The sequence below is a fragment of the Vicugna pacos genome, chromosome 4 (assembly GCF_048564905.1).
Source record: "Vicugna pacos chromosome 4, VicPac4, whole genome shotgun sequence".
Lineage (NCBI taxonomy): Eukaryota > Metazoa > Chordata > Mammalia > Artiodactyla > Camelidae > Vicugna > Vicugna pacos.
Genome location: NC_132990.1, coordinates 73602989 through 73625606, shown reverse-complemented (window position 1 = coordinate 73625606; position 22618 = coordinate 73602989). Strand labels below are relative to the sequence as shown.

General features: G+C 47.6%; 1 protein-coding gene across 5 annotated transcripts; it reads right to left on the bottom strand.

Annotated features, from left to right (window-relative positions):
• On the bottom strand, positions 1-15938 carry TBC1D13 (TBC1 domain family member 13). 5 transcript variants are annotated; one of them, XM_072960241.1, is made up of 12 exons: positions 15778-15937; positions 14698-14771; positions 13186-13226; positions 12527-12588; positions 12283-12382; positions 11363-11445; positions 9398-9557; positions 6144-6354; positions 5445-5608; positions 4313-4473; positions 4082-4139; positions 1-468 (listed from the first exon to the last, which is right to left on the bottom strand). In XM_072960241.1, exons 1-12 carry the CDS (start codon positions 15798-15800, stop codon positions 451-453), a joined length of 1155 nt encoding a protein of 384 aa, XP_072816342.1. In that variant the 5' UTR covers positions 15801-15937; the 3' UTR covers positions 1-450. The 5 variants fall into 5 exon arrangements, 4 of the variants coding, with proteins under 4 accessions (XP_072816342.1, XP_072816343.1, XP_006205509.1 ...); XM_072960242.1 differs by lacking the exon at positions 1-468 and adding an exon at positions 470-3074 and having other exon boundaries at positions 4313-4410; positions 15778-15938; XM_006205447.4 differs by lacking the exon at positions 1-468 and adding an exon at positions 470-3074 and having other exon boundaries at positions 15778-15936.
• Between the last annotated feature and the right edge of the window lie 6680 nt (positions 15939-22618).

Genomic DNA, 22618 nt, shown 5'->3' with positions numbered 1-22618 from the left:
ACTGGTTTGGGGCATTTTTAGTATATTAGATAAAACAGTATATAGCCCATACAAATAAAATCATACAGCAACTTGCTCACAACCTAAAGGGGGTAGACAATACACAAAACAATACATCAGGAAAATGACAATTATATAATACAAATTACATCTGCAAATAAAAGACTAACATATTATCAGTGCCAGATTGTGGGCTATGAGTGACTGGTTGAATTTCAATGTTTTTCAATTAAAAAAAAACTTGCTATGAAATCATGATGTAATACCTTCTGCCCCAGTCCACACTCCCTCCTCCCCTCAGCCCACATTGCAGTAGTTAAATGAGCGTTGCTGAACAGGGTCTTCAAACAAAATTTCCTAGCCTTTTCCTTTGACTACTGTAAGAGCCTCCTGACTTCACCTCTGCTCAAGTATTTTTTCCTGCTCCAAGGTCTGGAAGGTTTCAGCCCATCACAGAACCAATGCCCACTGCAAAGAACACATGATTTATTAAAGACAACTTGTCAACAGCATTGGTTCAAAGAATGAAACAAATGAAAAAACAAAAGCAGACTAACATTCTGATCCTTGGAGTGAGACTTGCTGAATTCATACAGCCCATTCTTTAGGTATCCAAAGTCCTGGGGGGCAGCTTCCCAAGCAGGAAGCTTCGGGATCTCTGGCTCTCTGGGGACCTCCGTTGAGTCTGGGGAGGGGAGACTGCCAAGCACAGGTCCTCTCCTCAGGCAGTATCCACTGGGGAGCTCAGTCTAACATGGACATGGTCCCTGCGCTCTTGACCTTCATCCCAAGGTCAAGGAGAGGGCACTGGACCAATGTCAGCCACTGAGGCAAATTAGATGCAAAGATTTCAAGTAGTATGGGCACAGGAAGGAAGGCAGAGGGACAGGCAAGAGGGAATGCATCAGGTGTCCTGGGCAGTGTCTGCTGGGTCCCTGCCTGTGGCCCAAGCCTTAGGCTGTGAAGGTATCAAGTTGGAGCTGAACGACCAGCTGACAAGTTCTGGGAAGAGGGTGAGCCAGGCTGGTGGGAAACAGTATGCCAGGTCTTGGAATCTGGCAAGGATACCAGCCTTCTCGCTTCTTATTCCCAGTTCTGTTACAGAGCTCAGAGCCCTTCTAGCCAGGACCTGCTAGAAAACCAGGAAGGTCCCAGAGGCAGGGAGAGGATGCTGACTCTGACCTTGGAAGGTCAGGAAGACCATGTCTCCAACTCATACACCTTTCTAGCCCCACCCTTCGTCCCCAAATCAAACACTTGCCAATCTGCAATAAATAACCAGGAGTCTGAATAAATAGTAAAAAATTGCCCAAATAACTGTTGGGAGAGGAGGCAAAAGGGCAAGTGCATGAAGTCCCAGAAGCAACCAAGGTACAGCCTGGAAAGGAGCCGCCTGGGGAAAGCCGTCCCTGGCCCACAGCCAGGAGTCCTAGCCGTCAGACTCAGGAAGGTGCTGGGGGGGGGGGGGCCTGAGGACCCCTGCTGGCCAGTCTTGAGATGAAAAGGACCCTTGCTACATTCCCCAGCCTTCCAGGCACAAAACACCTGCCTCCTCACAGCACGAGAAAGGGGGCATGGTCAGAATAAGCCCACCCCTCCACAGCCCAGCAGCAGGAGTAGCCAGCTGCTCCCACTCAGCATGCACCTGCCCCAGATCCTGGGAACAGCCCAAGCAGGTGCCCAGAGAAGGGCCAGCACCTCCTCCACCTCCCCTGCCTGGGGAGACCTGGCCTTCCTGGCACCAACAGGACCCAGGGCCTTTAAGCTCAGCTCTGCCTGGCCCAGAGAGGCTCCTTTTGGTCCCACTTGCCCTTGACAGGACTCGCCTGCCCTGGGCCAGGACCTGGAAGACATGGGAATGACTACATCTCAGAAGCACCTGGATCCAGGGTACTGAATCACCTTCATGTCCTCTTTGAGAGAGAAGGACCTTTGGGGGAAGCTCTGGAGGACACAGTTCTCCCTCTCCTCCCTCCTCTGTCCCTGGGCTGGAGGGTAAGAGGCTCAAAGCTTCATGGGCCGTCAATTCTGTGACAGGGAGCAGGTTTCCAAGAATTCTGTGGTGGGGAGCAGGTTCAGGGCCCTCAAGTGAGGCACTGTGGACTGGGAGACCCGGGACCCTAGAGCCGGGAAATGGGAACAGGGTGCAAAGGCCAAGGTTGACCTCCAGGAGCTTTGCTCAGCCAGACTCTTCATTCTGTCTCCAGGGTTCACAGGTGTGGAGGGGAGGAAAAAGGGGAAGAGGCTGGGGATAAGGCACCCCAAGAGAGGAGGGCAGAGGGAGAGCAATGGAGAGAAGGGCAGACAGAGCGAGGGCCACACACACCCTCTGCGACAGAGATGGAGGGAGAGATGAAGAGATAGAGAAGGTGAAACAGAGACCCAGAGGGATATACCACCCGCCATGCACAGACATACACACACACACAGACGGAGGGGAAGCAGACACCTGGGGGATTAGAGACACATACACCAGCCTATGGCTACACACACACAGACGCACATGCTCAGTGGGAAAGGGACAGAGGATGTGACCTGGGCCTGGCAGCCTCTTAGCTCCTTCAGTGTCACCCTCCCCACGGAGAAGCCGGAGCACCAACCCCCAGAAGTGGTTTCTGGCTCATTTGCCAAGCACCTCCTGGACCAGACCCCAGAAGACAGAGCAGGAGAGGAAGGGAGCCACAGAGCAGACACCAGGAGGGGCCCCTGCCAGCCCCCAGCCCCCCATCTGCCCCAGCCTCAGGAAACAACTTCATGAGCTCTGCCTTGCTCAGCAGCCTGGGCAAAGGGTCCCAGGGTCAGAGTGGGAGGAGCCAGGGCTCGGGGTTAGGAAGGAGCGTGGCGCAGCATGCCCCCGGTGGGAGCGGCCAGGCTGAGAGGCCTGGACAGGCCAACCCTCAGCTTCTCCCTCAAACCCAGCTGGGATCCCACAGGCTTCTGCATGTCCCAGAAGCCAGGGCACAGGGGTCAGTGGCTTCTCTCCCAAACCCGGGCCTCTTGCCGCCAGGCTACTGTGAGTCTTGGAGTTCCTTGGCTTTCTGTAGGATCTGGCAGACGTCTGTGATGGGGTAATCCTGGGCAGGGAAAGGCCGACAATATGCCGCTGAAGCCAGCTCAGCCTTCACCACCTCTGCCGCACCTGGTCCTCCCCAACGGACCCGTCACCATGCTGGACCCTGGGCCTGAGGGGTAGGGACCACAGGATACCAGACACCCCCAGTCTGTCCAAACCCTGCGTGGAGCTGTTGCTACACCCACTGCAGCACTAACTTAACCCAAATAGCCACCACCCAGAAGGTCTCATAGCCCCGTCCCTATGACCAAGACACCCCACCTTTCCCCGCATCCTGCTGTCGGACCCTGAGCTCTGTTCACAATAAGCCTGGAACAGGGCCAGACACTGTCCATACATGAGCTCACAGGGTCACCCCAACAGCCCCTGTTTTACAGATCTAGTCAATGAAGTTATTGAAAACCAACCCCAGGCCAGGTGTTGACAAAGAAATTAAGGCCTAGAGAGGTTGCCACTTGGCTTAGGTCACATGACTAGCACAGCTAAACGAAGATGTGAACCCAAAGCTGAGTGACTTTTTTTGGGGGGGTAATTAGGTTTATTTATTTTGGGGGAGGTACTGGGGATTGAACCCAGGACCTCGTGCATGCTAAGCATGCGTTCTACCACTTGAGCTACACCCACCCCCTAAAGCTGAATGACTCGAGCCTGTGTTCTTAACCACTAAGGCCCACACTTTCCTTCCCCAGGTCTGAGCATGATTACCAACAAGCATTATTACCATGTACCAGGTAATAACGCTGTGCCCCAGGTGTGATTTATTTATGCAGAGAACTTGGTTCAGAGAAGCCAAGTCATTCACTCAAGGCCCTACCACACTCAAGGGCAGTGGCAAAGCCAGGAGCCAACCCAGATCTAAACCCAGATGTGCACCAGAAGTCTGGACTCCTAAGCCCCACTACACTCTCCGGACCCTGACCACAGGCCACCACAGTGACCGGTGTGGGGTGGGTGCCTGCTAAGCGTCTGCCTCATGGCTAAAGACTAAACCTGCCCAAACTCCATTACCTGCAGGAGCCGCATGTTTACGGTGAAGTCCCCTTCCAGCAACTGCTCCCGGATCAGTCTAAGAAAAACAAGCAGCAAAAACGCTAGGCACCGAGGCCACTGAGTGCAGGCCTGGCCAGGCCCCTTCCTGCTTCTTCTGCACCACCCGCAATGATGAGTTTGGTTTGAGGCTCGTCTGAGAATCCCAGAGGATCACTCCCTGCCCGCCCCTCCGCTCACGGCCACACTCACATGAGCATAGCGCAGCAGACGACGAGGAGGAACTCAAAGCGGTTGTCATCGGCGAAGAGGGAATCCCAGATTCGGATGACATCTGGCAGCAAGAACTCCTGGGAGAGCAGCAGTGTCAGCCAGCGGAAGGCAAAGAACTGGGGCTTGATGTTCTGCTCTTGCTGGGGAGACAGAGGTGTGGGGTGGGGCGCAAGAATCCATGTTGGCTGGTTGCCATGGCACGCCACGCAGCCTATTAGACAGGAATTCAGATAAGCACCCAACAGAGGACCTGGCAGGCCAGGTGTGAGTGCCGGGCACACTAAGGCAGGGATGGCTCCGGGTGGCCCAGGGAGCCTCGCTCAGAGAGGTAGCTAGCTGATGTCAAATCGTCCGATTTTTTGAGAGAAGGTCAGAAACCGAAACTTTTATATAAGCTCCTTAGATTTATAAATGATGGCCCAAATTCTTTTAAAACACTATATAGATTCTAACTTTGGATTTATGGACAAAGAAACCATTTTTGGGCACTTACTACAAGCCTGACCTTGTGCTTAACATGTTAAATATCCCTCTTATTTACTCCACACAAGAACCCCATGAGACAATTCTTCCCAGTAGAGATGAGCCCTCTGGTCAGCCACAGTGAACATCACTAACTGAAAAAGCATGTCAACAAAATAGCAAGACACAATTCCAAAGTTGTTTAAAAAGATATGTTCATATATATTTTCTTGTCCACAAAAAGGTTTTTATTTATAAATAAATGTATTTTACTGAACTGTTTCCTGAAATAAACATGGAATGCCACTCCAGTAATTTTTAAAAATGAAGTTCACACTTCCTCTCCCAGAGGACTCTAAAAGGCCGAACTAACTGTATACAGTGACTGCCCTGCACTGTGCCTGGTATACAGTCAGCACCGTATCAACCTCCTCTTCACCCCCAGGTACTAGGCTGCCACCATCCGCTGCCTCAGTCTCCCAGCCCCTCCTCGGCACCGGGGTCCACGCCCCCTGGCAGAAGCAGCCACTTCAGTCCCCAGACTCAACCCAGACCTCACCCTGGGCCTGGGATGCCCAGGAGCCTGCTCCCCTCTGCCTCTTTCTGTTGGTCTGTATGCCCTGGCCCGCGTGGCCCTGGGGGTTCTCACCAGTTTCATGTAGAGTTCCATGTCCTTATCCTTCAGGGTGGAGTACACCTTTTCCATCTTGTAGGTGATGCCACATTGTGAGTCGTCAAGGCTCTTGATGAAGTTGTCCCGGATCTCGGCCATGAGGTTGGTAAAGCAGAAGAAGGTGTCTGCCTCCGCATGCTCTGGGAGAGTCGGGCAGGATGAGGGCAGCTGCGAGAGAGCGGGTGCCCTCCCGAGGCCCATGCCGTCTCGCTTTCATCATGACAGCCTCACAGTCAGGCTGCATCCCTTCTCTGTCCGTGTCCACTCTCCACCCCCAGACTAAGGACATCACTTCTTTCTTCTCAGATTCTGACTACACTGCACACCTGCTTAGCAACTGACTGCATGCTCTTCTGATGGCACTTTTCACATCATTGTTTATATAAATCCTTTCTATCATCGAGCTTCCTATATATATAGTTTATCTCCTCTATCAGAAATTCAGTTACAAATATCAAGAGGTCAGTAAGCATCTAACATTCTAGAAAGTTCGAGCTAGAAAAGATCTCAGAGATGATCCAGGCCAACCCCCTTATCTGACCAAGGGGCAATGGATGCCAAAACAGGGAAGTGAGCTGTAGTCTGATAGAGCCCACCAGCCCAGCTTCCAGCTTTCCTCATTCCATTTTTCTAGAAGGCAGCAACAAGGATGTGGGAAGGCAAGAGCCCATTTACCTTTCCACTCGCTGTTGGGGTCGGTGGCAAAGGTATAGTAGAGGGGACCCACGATCTCATTCATGCCCTGCACGTAAGCGATGCCAGGGTTCAGCTTGGCGTAGATGAACAGAATCCGCTCCACCACTTCCCAGTGGGCCTCACAGCCGTTGGGCAGCACCTCGTACTCGTTCAGGGATGATGGTGCCGAGTTCTTGTGTGGGGAGCTCATCTGGGGGGAAAGACGAAGAGCCCATTAAGAAGGTGGGTGGCATTACAGACCATCTGTTCCCACCAGAAATATTTACCATTAAGCCGAAGCTTAATTTCCATCTTACGGGCAACACAGGGCAGAGAGGAATGTGTCCACCACCACCAGAAGGAAACAAGCAGATAAATCCAGAATGTGGGACATTCTACAAGACTGCTGGACTGAAATCTAATTTATGGTGATAAAACCCAGAACAGTGCTTACCTCTGAGAGAAGGGGTACTGACTGAGAGGGGGCATGAAGGAACTTTCTGGATGATGGAAATGTTCCATGTCTTGATCTGCTTGGCAGTTACATAGGTGGATACATGAGAAAAAATTCATCCAGTTGTATACCTAAAATGTATGTGTCTTACTGTGTGTTAAGTTACACTTCAATTTAAAAAAAAATGTCAAAAGCAGACAACTGGCTAAGACTCTTCAAAAACTCAAATGTTGGGGGTAGGGGAGGGTAGAGGCCCACTCTAGAGCAAGAGACTAAAGAGACGTGACATCCCAATGCAGTGCATGAGTGCTGACTAGGTCCTGGTTTGCATTTAAAAGAAAAATATTCTAGGCACAACTGAGGACATCCAATCATAGACTAGATGTTAGATGTTACTATAAATTATGGTTAATTTTCCTAGATGTGACAGTGGTAAGGAGGAGGATGTTCTTATTCTCAGGAGATGCCTGCTGAACTGATTAGAGGTAAAAGGTCAGAATGTCTGCAACTTACTGTCTGCATATAACACATACACAACATGACAAAAGGTTAACAACTGCTGAATTTAGGTATATAGGTTTGCATTGTACTCTTCAACTTTTCTCAATGTTTCAAAATTTTCATTAAGAAAAAGTTGGGAGATTAACAAAGAGATGATGATTCCTTGCTAAAAATTCATGCAATAGGGCAGAGGTCCCCAACAGTGGCTGCCCACTGGGAGCCCTTGGGAGCTTTGTAAATATTCAGGTACCTGGGGTTAGCTATATGAGAGCCACAGGCAAACCCACGCAGGGACAGAGTACGAAGCAGTCCTGGAAGCCAAGGGTCCTGGGGACATTAAGGCTCCTTTTCCACTATATATATCACTGTACTACGCACACGGATACACGTATACATGCGTGTACATGTGCACACACACAGCACTAATGTTTACTGAGAGTGTTCTATGTGCAAGACAGTACTCTAAAAGTATTCCTCTATTTATGCTCTGAACAACTTAGAGCATTCTCTCAAAATCATTGTTTTTTCTTTTTCTTTTTTAAATGGAGGTACTGGGGATTGAACCCAGGACCTCATGTGTGCTAAGCATGCGCTCTGCCACTGGGCTATTGCCCTCCCCCACAACATCATTGTCAAGTTGAGGAAACTGAGGCTCAGAAATGTTAGGCCACTCGTCAGACATCTCGCATTAAGTGGTGGCACCAGACTTACACTCAGACTGGCTGACGCCAGAACTTGAGGTCCAGGCCTCAGAGAATGCCCACTGCTTTCCCAGCTTTCCAAGAACCTGTACAGCCATGACCTCATTTCATCCTCTCTGCGTAAGCCAGACAGAGCGGAAACAATTACACCAGTTTGCAGAAGAAGGGACAGAGACCCAAGAAGGTGAGTCTGGTGTTACTTGCCCAGGGTCAAACCTGCCCAGTCAGCTTTAACTCAGACTGCCCACTCATCCCTAGGTCCAGAGATCTAGGGATGAAGCTTGTGGTCAGTCAGGTTCTCTGCCACCAGGACCAGGTCCAAAGGTTCTTGGCCCCCAATTACTGTAGAAAATGAATGACAGAAGCCAGGTCCCCATTCTACCCTGCAGACAGGACATCAGTAGCCAAGCAGGAAGGCTACCCGCACAGCAAGCCATACAGTCATTTAGCCAAGCATTCATCATCTCCTGACACACCCAGCTCTGCTGTGGGCACGTGGACCCCTGGGATCAGCCAGAACTGCCCGTCACCCCTGTGGTGAAAAATGGCTGCTCTCCTGGAAACACAGAGCCCTGACCCATCATTCCACTCGGGGAAAACACGCTTCTGCAGTAGTACCTGCGTCTAGCTTGTTGGAGGTTACAGAGAAGGATTTTTCCATTGTTGGAGGACAATGAAAAGTTTTGAGGAACAAGTCAGAGTTCAGGTACCAAAGCAATAGGTGTAAGTTAAGGAATAAGAAAATATACTTGTTTAGCTATAAACAGCTTCTCAGAATCACAGGAATCTGCTAGAAGCCTGAGATTCAAAAGCTCAGCCTAACTTGGCCAGCACAGTCCTTTCTCCTCGGTCTGGTCTCTCACCTCTCTCCCAGCTACAGCCTACCCCGACCCACCCACCCTTCCCTGGACCCTCCCAGGCAGCCTCTCCACCTCCATTCCTGCCCCTTCAATCAATATTCCCCCAGGACCCGCAGCAGTCTTTCGCAAAGGCAGACCCGAATCACAGCACTGCCCAGCTGAGAATGCTGCAGGGGTCCCCAGCCCTCAGGATAAAGACCCGAGTGGCCTCATCACCACTCACCTCTCCCGCACCCCCCAGCAACCCTTCCCTCTCCCCTACCCCCACCTCATGCTGGACTCCTCCCTTCCTTGAACACACCCTGCTCTCTCCTGCCTGAGGACAACCACACATTCCCTCCTCACTACCTAGAAGGCTCTTTCCTCTTCATCCTTGCAGCCTCAGCGTAAATGTCACTTTCCCAGGAAAGTCTTCCCTGACACTCAGACTGGCTCATCTTCCACCCCATCACTGTTGTCCTCACACTTGTAATTACTTTTCCGAGAGCCATCTCCATCGCAAGACCAGAAGTATGGCTCCTTTACTGCACGGCAGGGCCCTCACCTGGCACCCGTTACACCCAGCCTTTGATACCTGACTTTCGGAAAGAGCCCAGAGGTGGCCCTGGAAGGACCAAGGCTGCTTTGAGTAACAGGAAAGATGGTCAGGGGCCTGATGGCCTGTGGGCAGTAGTCCAAGGGAAGCAGGAAGGAAAAGGCTTTCACAGGGAGTCCCTGGGCCCCCATGTTGCCTCTCACATTTGTGACCCCACTCCGGTTCCGGGCCACCGTCTGGGATTTCAGCGTCGTCTGTTCCACCCGCTTACGAAGGGTCTCAAACTCATTCTGGGGATCCAGGATGAGGAGGCAGGGGTACTCAGTGGCCCTCTGGAAGAAGGATATGTCTGGGCACAGCCTCCTGTCAAGAGGGAACGGAAGAGTACTGTTACTCAGAGTGGAGGTTTGGGGCATTCCATCGGCACCTTGCTGCCAGGTGCCCCAGCATTCCAAAAGCCAACTGTGTGTATGTATGGTTTTTAATTAATAATATTTTATTTTAAAAACAAGTTTTTAATAAGCAATACAGTCACTGTATATGTAAACATACCCATACATCTTATGTGTATTTGCAAATAGATACACACACACACAAACACACTCACACATACACATATTTTTAAGTGTCCTTAGGATCTTACAGTCTAACTTCTCTCTTAAACCACAAACATCTTTCCATGTCAAAAATATCTAATTTGTACAGGAATATTAACTGCTTTATGGATTAAAATGGTAAAAGAGGTTAAGTTACACATTGTACAACAGATTATACAGCTGACGTGGGAAGATGTCCAAAACAGAGTCAGAGAAAAAAGGAGGTTGAGAGACAGTCTCTAGAATGTGATCAAGAAAAAGAAAAACAAACACTAGAATGTGATCAAGTTTTTAAAATATACATATTGCAGTGTATGCACATTTTTCAGACTCCTTATACACAGCACATTGCAACCTTGCCCTCGAAAAGCTGAATGACGTGCCACAATCAATATCAGGGTTAGAACCTGTTCCCCAGGACTAGGTTCAAGACGTGGTTTCTGACTTAAACTGGGACATTAAAACACCTCGTGGGTAGAGCTGCCCCAACCCGAGAACGAAAGAGGCAAGCGCCCCATTCCGCAACCTGGCCGAGCCGCTCTGGGCTGGGGTCCCACCGGGGCCGCCTGAGCCAGGGCCTGGGCAAAATGGGCACAGGCGGGGAGCAGCACCCAGGGGGTTGAGGAGCTGGGACACAGCTAACTGGTAGAACTAAAACATGGCAGACGGCCTCCAGAACCCAAGTTCTAACCACGTGGCTCCACTGCGCACGAGGCCTCCTCGCTCCCCACCCAGCCATGTGGGAGATTCCACCCTCACCAGACGCACCAACCTAACAGGACAGTAGAGCCAGCGTCTCCATGTTTCTCCACCAAGTCAAAAAGCACACACATGCACACAACGTAGCTCACAATTAAAAAAAAAAAAAAAACCAAAATTTCTGGCCCGGTCACTCGTATGCTTAAAGTATTTGTACAACTGCCCCATGTCCTTGCGATCAAGTCCAAGGTCTGACCCCTGCCTGCCCCCGGTGTGGATCTCACACTGCTTCTCTGAAGGGCCAAGCCCCATGGGCTCTCAGGGCCTTCCCACAGGCAGCTCCTCGCCCACCATGGCCTTTCCCTCCCTCCTCGCTGGAGCCCCCACTCCTCAGATCTCAGCTGAAACGGGCAAGGCTTCCCGAGCACCCTGAACCACCCTGAGCTCCGTCTTCAGAGCATTTACCAGAAATGTTAGTTACATAGAAGGTCTATTTTACCGAACATCTGTGTCCCCATCCTCCCCACCAGATTCTAAGCTCCTTAAGGAGAGGGACTATGTCTATCTGTTCCAGGCTCAACCCTGAGCTTGGCACTGAGCCTGCCACCGAGGAGGGCCTCAATATCTGTTCAAGGAAGGAGCAGAGAATCCCTAAACGCCAGGGCCACGGCTGCAGCTCAGGCAGGGAGAGGAGAGCCAGGCACTCCCTGCAGCGCCAGCCCCATCCCCAGGCCTGCTATCGCTGGGGACTAGACTCAGCTACCGGGACAGCTGACCAACACTTCCTCAAACACCCTGCGGGGCCTGGGCTGGGAAGGGACAGGGCAGAACTAGAAAAAGCCCAGAATTCCTACGGGCCAGCGCCCGGCTTACCGGACATCTTTGTCGATCTGCAGCAGCACCTCGTTGTCCCTGAAGTACGTGTTCCAGCGGCTGTCAGGGTTGGGGTTGAGTGGCTGTGGGGAGAAAATGAGCTGCTCTGTCCTCGGCCACATAGGGCCCCAGGAGCAGACACCAGTCTGGGGGCTGAGCAGTGCCCGAACCGACATTCCCACCAGAGACCCAGCTGTGGCCGAGACAGACAACGAGCAAGTCGGGGGGCAGCACAGACCTCCCGCAGCCTCCCAAACCATGACCAAACTCCACACCCAGTGGACGAGCCCTGCAGTCTGCTCTGAGCCCCTCCTTGCTCTGCAGGGACTCTGTGTTTTCTGTCCACAGTTCTAGAATGCTGCATGTAACAGGTGCTCACTGAATGCTTGCCGAATGAATGAATGTTGTCTCATTAGGTCTCTTCAAATCTAATTCATCAATACTCTGAGTTGCCAATTCCAGTCCTTGGAGAATCCGCCTGGGTCCAACCATCTCCACTTTCCAACTGTGAAGTACCAGGGAGGAGCTTGGTATTTGTGGGCAGGGTGAGGCTTCCTCGGGGCCACAGAAAGGCCGTTTATCCTCACCCCGACCCTGCTCTGATTCCCTTCAACTATAAAATCACAGAACCTTCTTCAAGGAAGGGGGATGAGGAGGAAAGGAGACAAGGCACACAGAGGCTCCATGCTGCAGGCACAGTGCTCCCCAGACCCCGGGCATCACTCCTATTCCTGACCGGGCCTGGGGAGAAGCGACAGCCTTCAGGGGCTAAGCAGCCAAACACAGAAAGGAGGTACTGGGAGGGCCAGAGAGGCCCACGAGCAACTGCACCCGGCCTCCAGGTGAGGGACCTAGTCCACCCCAACGCCCACACCCCTCCCCACTCCGTAGCCTCAGTTCTCACTGCTGACCCTACTCACATGGTCCTCAAAGGTCACATCTTCCCTGGACACACCCATGTTGGCCTTGGCAATGCCAGGCTGGATGATCATTTCCCTCAGGAACTGAGAATACAGCTCCCTGGAGGAGAGGAGAGAGGGATGGTTCCCAAAGGTCTTGCCCAGGGAGCCCGAGCAGAGCGGCAGCAACAGGAAGCAGGACTGGCTCAGTCTGATACTGCCTGATACAAAGGCCTCCCGGCATCCCTCTTTCGCAGGGTCTCACCTCTGCTTAGCCAGGATGGAGCTCCAGGAGGCTCTCTCCAAGGGGAGGTAGTTCAAGAGAATCTACACAGGGAGAGAAGAGTAAAGTTCTGGCGCTCCCCCAGCCCAACCCTGGACAATAGACAGAAGCTGACAGGCCTCAAGGAAAATGTCTGATAAAGCCCAGAGAAGGCAAGATGCGCTAAAACCCAGGAACGGAGACGTAGGCTGGGGGCAGCCTCCCCTTCCTCCCCGCTGGCTTCCCCCTCCTTTATCCCAAACTAGCCCTTTCCACTGCTTTTCCTCACAGACTCTTTCAAATGATAACAAAACCTTGTGCTCAAAGGGGCTAGAAACTTGAACACTGGACTACGGCTCCCACCTCAGAGACAAGCTTCAGACAAAGCACAGCCTTTTTTTTTATCCCAATAAGCATCATTTCCACTGCACCGTCTGGACCAGGAAGCAGAGAGCTTCACTGGCATCACAAAGTGTTCCATCCCCAAGGGGATCCTGGAGGGGATGCCAAGAGAAACAGAAAACCCAGAACTTCCCAGAAAAGTTTCCTTGGACAAGCAAGGAAAGGCAGAGAACAGGAAGAAGGGGCCAGGGGTGGGGGCAGCCCATGCAGGAACCCAGGGACTCTCAGCAGAGCAGAAGCCCCACCCCAGGCACACCCACCTTCCAGCAGAGGCACCGCAGTCCGCCCTCACAGGGGATGCCTGTGGACACAGCAGGCAAAGGTCACGCCCCCGCAGAGTCCCAGAACCCCCAGCCCTCCACCTCAGAGCCAGCCAGCAGGCAGTGGAGTGGGCAAAAGTACGTCTTCAAGAATCGTTTCCTGCCAGAAAGATCACTAGCCTAGATGCTAATCTTGTGTATACTTTCTCTCCAGGATCCTTGCTCCCGGGGACAGAGCTCCCTCCATCTCTTCCCCAACAAAGTCAGGCCTATTGATATAAACAATGATGGCCCCGTGACTTCTCCTTCACAGCATCCCCCACAACACTATTGCATAATATAATTTGTATGTTTATTTAACATCTGTAACCCCTGCTACTGGGTACGCCCCAGAAAGACGAAAACCAAATCTGTCTTACAGTCCCAGTACCTAGCACAGGGCACAGCACACTGCAGGTATTCCACAGGCATTTGTGGAATATAAACTAAGCTGCGAATGTGCTTTGTGCTTTACAGACATTATTTCATCTAATCCTCATTATAACCTTAGTAAGTAGGGAAGATCAGCATCATTATCCTCATTTTATAGATAAAGAAACTCATCTATAAAGGCAGAGCAATCAAGGACTCAAATTTAGGTCTGTCTGACTCTAGAGTCCAAACTCTAAACCACTACCGCAGACTGCCTCCCCTGAAGCCTGGCAGATTCTTCAGCTCAGCACAGATTCCACAACCCCTGAAGATCTTCAGGGCCTATCACTGCTGAACAGAAAGACAAAGGTCTCCTGAAACACTGGCAGGAACTTTGCTAAGGCAGCTGTTGCTACGGTATCCCTACTATGGTGAACAGGAGCTAATGCGCCCACCTCCGAATTCGCATGGGGATTCAGGGGCGACTCAAGCATTCCTTACTGACGAAGTTACAAGGGCAGAGCAGTCATGGGAAGCTACACCAAACACCTTCAGGTATTTTTAAAGACAAACAAAAGTCTCCGTGCTGGAAAGTTAACAAGGCCAGGGAGGGCAAAGTCAAAAACTGCTGGAGGTTAGCTCCTTAAAGTCAGTGTCTCAAGGCTGGAATTTTATCATTAACCAAGTTCACTGTTGCCTCAGTTGGCTTTGATCCTAAGCCACGGGGAGAACAAGGAACCACTCTGCAGCTAACCAAACTCTACAACACAGGAAGCTCGCTGAGGAATGAGGAAAGACCTGACCGTGGCTCAAGAAGCTCCCTCTGTCCCTCCAGTTACTCTCAGGAGGCAATCAGCATCATCTATAGACCAATAAGCACCATGTTTAAGGCCTACAGGCATGCTGTGGCCACCACTGCTCTGGGAACCCCCTCCAAGCTCAAGGTAGTCACCAGTTGTTCAGTTCCACAGAATCTGGAGAAGGCCCCAAAAGGCAGGCTGGCTCCCAGAACTGGCCAGGTGTGGCCCTGGGCACCCTTCCTTCCATCTTGGTCACAACACTGCTCTAGGAAAACCCTGAAAATGGAGAGTTGCCTCTTACCACTAAAACTGAGTTCCCGAAGCTTTTCCAAGGCAATCGTGGGCTCCTTCAGGACATCCTGGAAATCTGCAATCCTAGAAGGAAGGGAGGGGAGGCAAATTAAGCACAACCAGACCCCAAGATGACAGGATTAGGGACCACCCCTGAAGCTCACACAGCTTCCTCACACCACCAGTCCCCAACCTGCTCCTCCCTCCCCCTCAGGACATAAAAATAGCAAAGCTCAGTCAAGGTCCAGTCCAAAGGCAGCTCTGGATAACTATATATCACTTTTTCCTCTAAGACCAAAAACAGAGATATTCTTGTCTAGAGGTTTTCAAATGAGCACCATGAAATTGGATACATTCTAATACTTATGGAGCTGGCATTTATTGGGCACTCCCTACTGGCCAGGCCCAAACCACAGTGCAACTATCTGAACTCAAAGAACCCTAGGAACCAGGAGTAATTTGATCTGTAGACAAGGACCTGTGTAATCTGCACGCAGCAGTCCAGACTCAAGGATATAACCATCAGAAGACCTCTGGGCCTCCCTTCAGGCAAGGACAAAAGGTTTAAAAAACAAGCCCCGGAGGAAAAGTGAAGAGTGAGCAAAATTAGCCAACGCTGCGGGATTTGGCCTGGGGGAGAGGACAGACTGGAGAATCCAGGTTTTCTAGCACTTCTAGTAAGAAACGGCAAGTGGGACGCGTTTGGATAGAGGAGGGTACTGGGGCAAAGGGTTAACAAGGGAGAAAAGGACGGGCGGTGGGGGCGGGATGGGGCATCGAGGCCTTGGATGATGAAGACACCAGGGGAAGGGGAACCAGGGATCCAGTGTGCCGGGGGGAGAGAGAGAGAGAAAAACAGAGGAGGGGCGACGCCGAGGGGCAGAAGTGACTCCCCTCTGTACCCGCCCAGGCCCACCACAGGCAATGAGGTTGGAAGGTGGGCGCCCGAGACCACCCCCCTGCCAGGGGGATGAGGGGAGTAGTTCCAGTCCCTGGCCGCATCCGCGCGCCCCCTCCGCAAGGCAGAAGGGGCAACCAGGCCAAGGAGTGGTCTGGCTGGTCGACCTCGGTGGTTTCCCCAACCCCTTACCGGCTCTTATGCAGACTCGACATGGTGTTAACTTCCGGATCCCCCTGCTGCCTCCGCTGCCTCCGCTGCCTCCGCCACCGCCGCCCCCCAGGGACGCGGGGCGCTCGGTAAAGGCCTCCGACCGGAAACGCAGCCGCTGGCGCGCGCGTTCCGCTCCGCCCCGCCCCGCCGGGTTCACGTGCCATCCCTTCTCCCGACGCCCGCGGCTCGGCGGGGTGGGCGGGGCAAGAGGGCGCTAGGAACACGCCCCCCGTCCCCGCTCCCTCAGTTCCCGGCCCGCAGAACTAATGCCCGAAGTCTGAGGACCAGCTGGTGACCCGCTGTACGCTTTAGAGCTATTCCTTGCCCTTCCCTGGGCCTCAGTTTTCAGCTACGCAATATACCTGTCACCCTGTCCTCTTCCTTCCTCGTTTCCCACCTGCAGTAAACTGTGGAGACCCTCCCTGCTAAAACTACAGGCTTCTTGCCGGGCTCTTTCTTGCTGCATCCTCGATACCTATAGCAGTGACCACACTGAGCAGATGGTTCAATAAATATTGGATCGAAGAGCAGGACTACAATGTTTCCTCGACTTTTGGATTTCATGAACATGAAATTAATGATAATAGCAGAACAATAGAAAAGGAAACACAAGATTTCAGGATTCTTCCCAAGAAAAAACAGTTGACAGCCTTACAATGATTTTTCTCTACACTTCTGTGTACATATGTGCATAATTGTCCCTATTTTTAAATTTCTCCATAGTTCGGTGAAAACTTTGTCACTGGCCTGTGTGATCTAAAACCAGCTTTCAGAGGCCTGCCCGCCAGGACCTCACTGCCCCACGGAGCAGGTACACAGATATCTGTTCCTTTATTTACTCATCCCACAGTTTCTGCTCCCGCCATGTATGTGCTAGGTGCTGTACTCAATGATTCTGCAGAATACAAAGATTACGTTCCATTGCATGAAATATAAGAAATGAATAAATGTTGACTTAATTGCACAACAGGAAAGGAATCTTTTTTTTTTTCAGATAAAAAGAATACCAGCCAGCCCTTTGAAAGGTTGATTAGGAAGACAGGGAAAAACACACTTTTTTAAGTTAAGAAAAATACAGACAGTTGGCTATCATTTGGAAACAAAATAAAAGACTATTGCTACCTCATATATGACAGAAAAATAAATTCTGAATGAATTCAAGCTCTGCAAGGGAAAAAATCTATTGGATTAGAAGACATATATATAGAAAAATGTTTATAATCTTGGAGAAGGAAGATACAAGACTCAGAAGCCATGAAAGACAGATATAAAATTTTAAATTTCTAAATATAAAGTAAAAGACAAACATCAATAGGGGAAAATACGTGCACCCTTTATGATAAAGGGGTAATCTCCCTAATATATATAGAATTCTTAAGTCAACAAGAAAAAGACAAACACCCCAAAAGGAAAAAAAAATGCATTCTTTCATTCAAGAAATGTACTGAGTGCCTACAATGTGCCAGCTTCGTTCTAGGTATTGGGAATTGTGTACTGAATAAAAGACAAAAATCCCTGCCTTCAATGCATTGATATTTTAGCGAGGACAGTTAGATGTTCAATAAGGTAAATAAGTAAACTGAATAGTATGTCAGATGGTGATAAATCCCTACAGAGGAAAATAAAGCTGGAGTGGGTAATGGGAGGGTGCTGCAATTTTAAATAGTGGGCTCAGGAAAGTTGCTGTAAAGTGACATCTGAGCAAACATCTAAAAGAGGCAAGACAGCAAAGGTTAGAAACAGGCACTTCAAAGAAGAAATAAAAACAAAACCTGAAATTACATTAAATTGGTCTAGTATGCAAAGGGATATAAATTGAACAACCACATTGTGCCTTTTGGACTGGTAAAAGTAATCAATATTTATTGCACCCACTATCCCTAGGTTGTGGACAAACAGATCTCTCTCAAACAGCTTTGAAGAGCGTTAAACTGGTATAGCTTTACACAGAGCAATTTGACAAGCACTAACACTTTTTAAAAAATTTTTATATTGAAATATTATAGGTTCACAGGACTTAGAAATATAGTACAGAGGTCCTTTGTACGTTTCCCCCAGTTTCCCTCAGTGGTATCATTTTAATACAGTTTTACCAATTTCCAGATATAAAGATGTTTCATAAACTACACATATTTAAAGTGTACACTTTTATAAGTTTATATATATATACCTGTGAAACCATCATCACAATTAAAATAATAAACACATACTTTGCCCCCAAAAGATTCCTCCTCCCCTTTTGTATATCCTCCTTTCTTCCTCTTTTTGTACATCCCACCCCACCTCCACGCCCAAGTGACCACTGATCTGCTTTCTGTCACTGTAGATTAATTTGCATTTTCTAGAATTGCAGATTATTCTATCTGGCTCCTTTTACTTAGCATAATTATTTTGAGATTTGTGCATGTTGTAGCATGTATAAGCACTTCATTCCTTTTATTGCCAGAGATTCCATTACTATATGAATATACCATAGTTTATCCATTCATCAATTGATGAACGTTTGGGTTGTTTCCATTTTTTGGCTATTACACCTAAAGCTGCTATGAACTTTTATGCACAAATCTTTATATGTATATATACTTTCTTTTTTCGTGGAGTGGAATGGCTGAATGAATTTAACATTTTTAAACTGCTAAGCCATTTTCCAAAATGGTTGCATCATTTTATACCCACACCACAAGTGTATGAGAGTTTCTGTTCTACCATATCCTCAACAACACTTAATGGTCAGTCTTTTTTATTTTAGACATTCTAGTAGGTGGAAAGTAGTATCTCCTTGTTGTTCTAATATGCATTTCCTTAAAAGACTAATCAGGTTGAGCATCTTTTCTTGGGTTTGCCATCTGTAGCTCTTCTTTGGGGAAGTTCTCTGCTCAAATCTATCTCCCATTTTTCAATTGAATTGCTCGTTTTCTCATTGAAATCACATTTTGAGAATTCTTTAGATTTTATGGATGCACATCTTTTTTGTTTTTAATTGTGGCAAAATGTACATAACATCAACTTTACCATCCTAACCATTTTTAAATGTACAATTCAGCAGTGTTAAGTACACTCACATTGTACACCCAATCTCCAGAACTCTTTTCATCTTGTAAATTTGAAACTCTACACCCACTAAACAAGTCCCCATTCTCCCACCCCCCGCCTCTAGCAGCATTCATTCTACTTCCTGTCCCTATGAATTTGACTACTCTAGGTACCTCACATAAATGAGATCATGCAGTATTTATCTTTTTATCACTGGCTTATTTCACTTAGTGTAATGTCCTCAGAGTTCATCCATGTTGCAGCGTGAGTAAGAATTTCCTTCTTTTTTAAGGCAGATTAATAGTTTACGTTTTACTTATCCATTATCCATCAGTGGACACTTGTTTTGCCTCCACTTTGGAGCTGTTGGAAATAAGGCTGCTCTGAACATGGGTGTACAAATATTTCTTCAAGACCCTGTTTTCAGTGCTTTGGGGTATATACCCAGAAGGTAAATTGTTGGACCATATGGTAATCCTCTTCTTAATTTTCTGAGGAACTGACATACTGTTTTCCCATAATGGCTACACCCATTTACATTTTCACCAACAGCGCACAAGTGTTCCAATTTCTCCACATCCTCACCAACACTTGTTATTTTCTACTTTAATGATCATTAGTGGGTATCTACCATCTTAGTGGGTATGCGGTGGTACATCATTTTGAAATATGTAATTTGCAGATATTTTTCCCTATTTGTGGCTTGAGTGATTCCTAAGTGACTCATATTTTTTGATGCTATTGTAAATGGTAATTTTTTAAATTTCAATTTCTGTTTATTACTGGAATATAGAAATAAAATTGCTTTTTGTTTTCATTATTATTTATAATGATAAAATTAATTTCTAATAATGAATTATTATTTTTTATTTTGTATTGATTTCTTGACCTTGTATCCTGAAATCTTGTGAAACTCAATCATTAGTTTGAGAAGCTTTTTTGTAGATTCCACAGAACTTTTTGTATAGACTATTGGGTTAGTTTCCTGGGATGTCTGTAACAAATTACCACAAACTGTGGCGGTTTATTCTGTTAGGAATTCAACTTATTATGAAAGTATTTATTCAGATGAAAATGCCATTAAAATTTTTACATCTATATTCACAAGGGATAGTGGTCTGTAGGGTTTTTGTTTTTGTTTTTGTCTGTTTGTTTAGTGGTCAGTAGTTTTATCTTCTTGCTATATCTTTGTCTGCTGTATCTTTGGTATCAGAGTAATGATGGCCTCATAAAACAAGTAGGAAAGTCTTCCCTCCTCTTCAGCTTAATGGGAGTCATGTAGAATTGCTATTATTTGGTATTATTTACTCCTTAAATGTTTGGTAGAATTTGAGAGGTTTTTTTGTTTGTTTGTTTTTTGGTCAGCCAAATGCCACCAGTAAGAAAATTGTGCAGTTACTGGCATGCTATGCAAACTTTCCAAAGAATTAAATGGAACTACATGAGCTGACATAAAAAAATGATTAAAAAATGTCATAGAACAATTTGTATAGTATGATCCTATTTATATTTTAAAATCCACCTGCATTATGAGTTTACACATACTAGATGTTTATAAATGCACTTTAACAGTTTTATTGGGATAAAATTCACATATAATACATTTAGAGCATACAGTTAAAATGAAGAAATCAATGTTTCTCAGAATATCCACAGAGCTGTACATACACAAGTATCATCCATCAACCATCATGATCATCTAATTTTAGACCATTTTCATCAACCCCAAAAGAAACCGTGTACCCATTGGCTGTCCCATTTCCCCCACCCCCTCAGTCCTAGGCAACCACTAATCTACTTTGTGTCTTTATAGGTTTGTGTATTCTGGGTATAAACAAATATAATCATAAATGTATGGTCTTTTTGACTGGTATCTTTCATTTAGCATAGTGTTTTCAAGGCCCATGCATATTGTAGCATGTATCAGTACTTCACTCCTTTTCTTTGCCAAATAATATTCCACCACATGTATATATATATAAAATTCCATATCATACTCATTCACCAGTTGATGGACACTTGGGTTGTTTCCACTTTTTGACTATTATGGGTAATCTTGCTATGAAAATTTTCTCTTGGATATATACTTAGAAGTAGAATTGCTAATTTATATAGTAACTCTATGTTTTTAAGGAAGTGCCAAACTGTTTTCCAAAGCTGGTGCATCATTTTAAATTTCCACTGGCAATGTAGGAGGGGTCCCATCTCTCCACATTCTGTCCAATACCTGTCTCTTTTGGTCACATCTATTCTAGGGATATGAAGCTGTATCTCATTGTATTTTTGTATTTGTTTGTGTGTGTGTGTCTGTGTGTTTTACTTTACCTGCAAATTTTTTCTCACATGTTTATTATGGCTTTGATTTACATTTCCCTGATGACTAATGATGTTGAGTATCTTTTTGTGTGCTTCTTGGCCATTTGCATATCTTCTTTGGAGAAATTTCTACTCAGCTCTTATGCCTAATTTACATTGGGTTATTTGCCTTTTTATTGTTTAGTTGTAAGTTCGTTATATATTCTGCATTACTAGGGGGTATGTGATTTGCAAATATCTTCTCCCATTCTGTGGGTTGTGTTTTCACTTTCTTAAAAATTTAATTTTGATGAAATCCAATTTGTCTATTTTATCTCTTGTACTTATGCTTTTGGTGTCATATCTAAGAAATCACTGCTTAACCCTAAGTTGAAAAGACTTATGCCTTTATTTTCTCCTGAAAATTTTATAGTTTGAGCTCTTACATATGCAAGCATATTTTTAAAGGACTAAGGGGATACTCACCAAACTGTTAGAGTGGTCCCCTCTGTGGAAGGGAATGAAATTTGGGTTGGGTTAGGGTTTGAATGGGACTTTTCATTTTTTTCCACCATATATTTATGTATTGTTTGTTTTTTTTAACAAGCACATCGTACTTTGATAATTCAAAATCAATACTTTTAAAGGGTTCAAAATTGTACAAACATACTTACAAATGGTCAAAGACTAAAAGATACTATGTAGAAGGAAAACATCTACAAAACGAGTCATTACAATGGGGGTGAGGGGTCGTGTCAAGAAAAGGTCCCTCAGGAAAGTAGCATCGAGCGGGGAGCGCATGCTTAGCATGCACGAAGTCCTGGATTCATTCCCCAGTAGCTCCATTAAAAAAAAGAATGAATGAATGAAAAACAAAGTAGCATCTAAACTGAGACCAGGAGGAGGAGAAATGTGTGCTGGGTATAGATGGGAGCAAGAAGAGTGTTTAATAGGGATGAAGTTCTTTGAGCCTATGGGAGAGAAAGGGATCATTAAAAGAACCAAAGATGCTTCAAACTGTCTGGAGAGAATGAAAGAGGGGTGCAAGTAAGGGCAGAGGGACAAGAGGCTGGGGAGAGAGACAGGGGACAGGAGACAGATGATCCTCGCCGTCCACGTTAACGGTTGTAAGCAGCGGAGTGCCCTGATCAGATTTGTTGGTTTTGGAAAATTCACTCTAGAACTGGGGAGAGAATGAGGGGAACAAGCAGGGAGTTCCGTTAAGAGGCTGTTGCAGAAATCCAGAGAAGAAATGATGGTGGACAGCGACGGGCACTACTCGGGGAGGAGAAAAGGGGCTGGTCTGAGAGATCCGTAGGACCTGGCCAGTGCTTGAGGAGCTGAAGAAGACTCAGGGGCCAAGGCCGACCTCCAAATTCGCAGGTGACAGCCGAATTGCCTGGCGGGCCCATTAACTAGCTGGAGAAGCAGCAGCGCGTTTGGGGGGAAGATGGTGACTGCTTTTGGACGCGTGGGTGTGAGCTACCTGCAG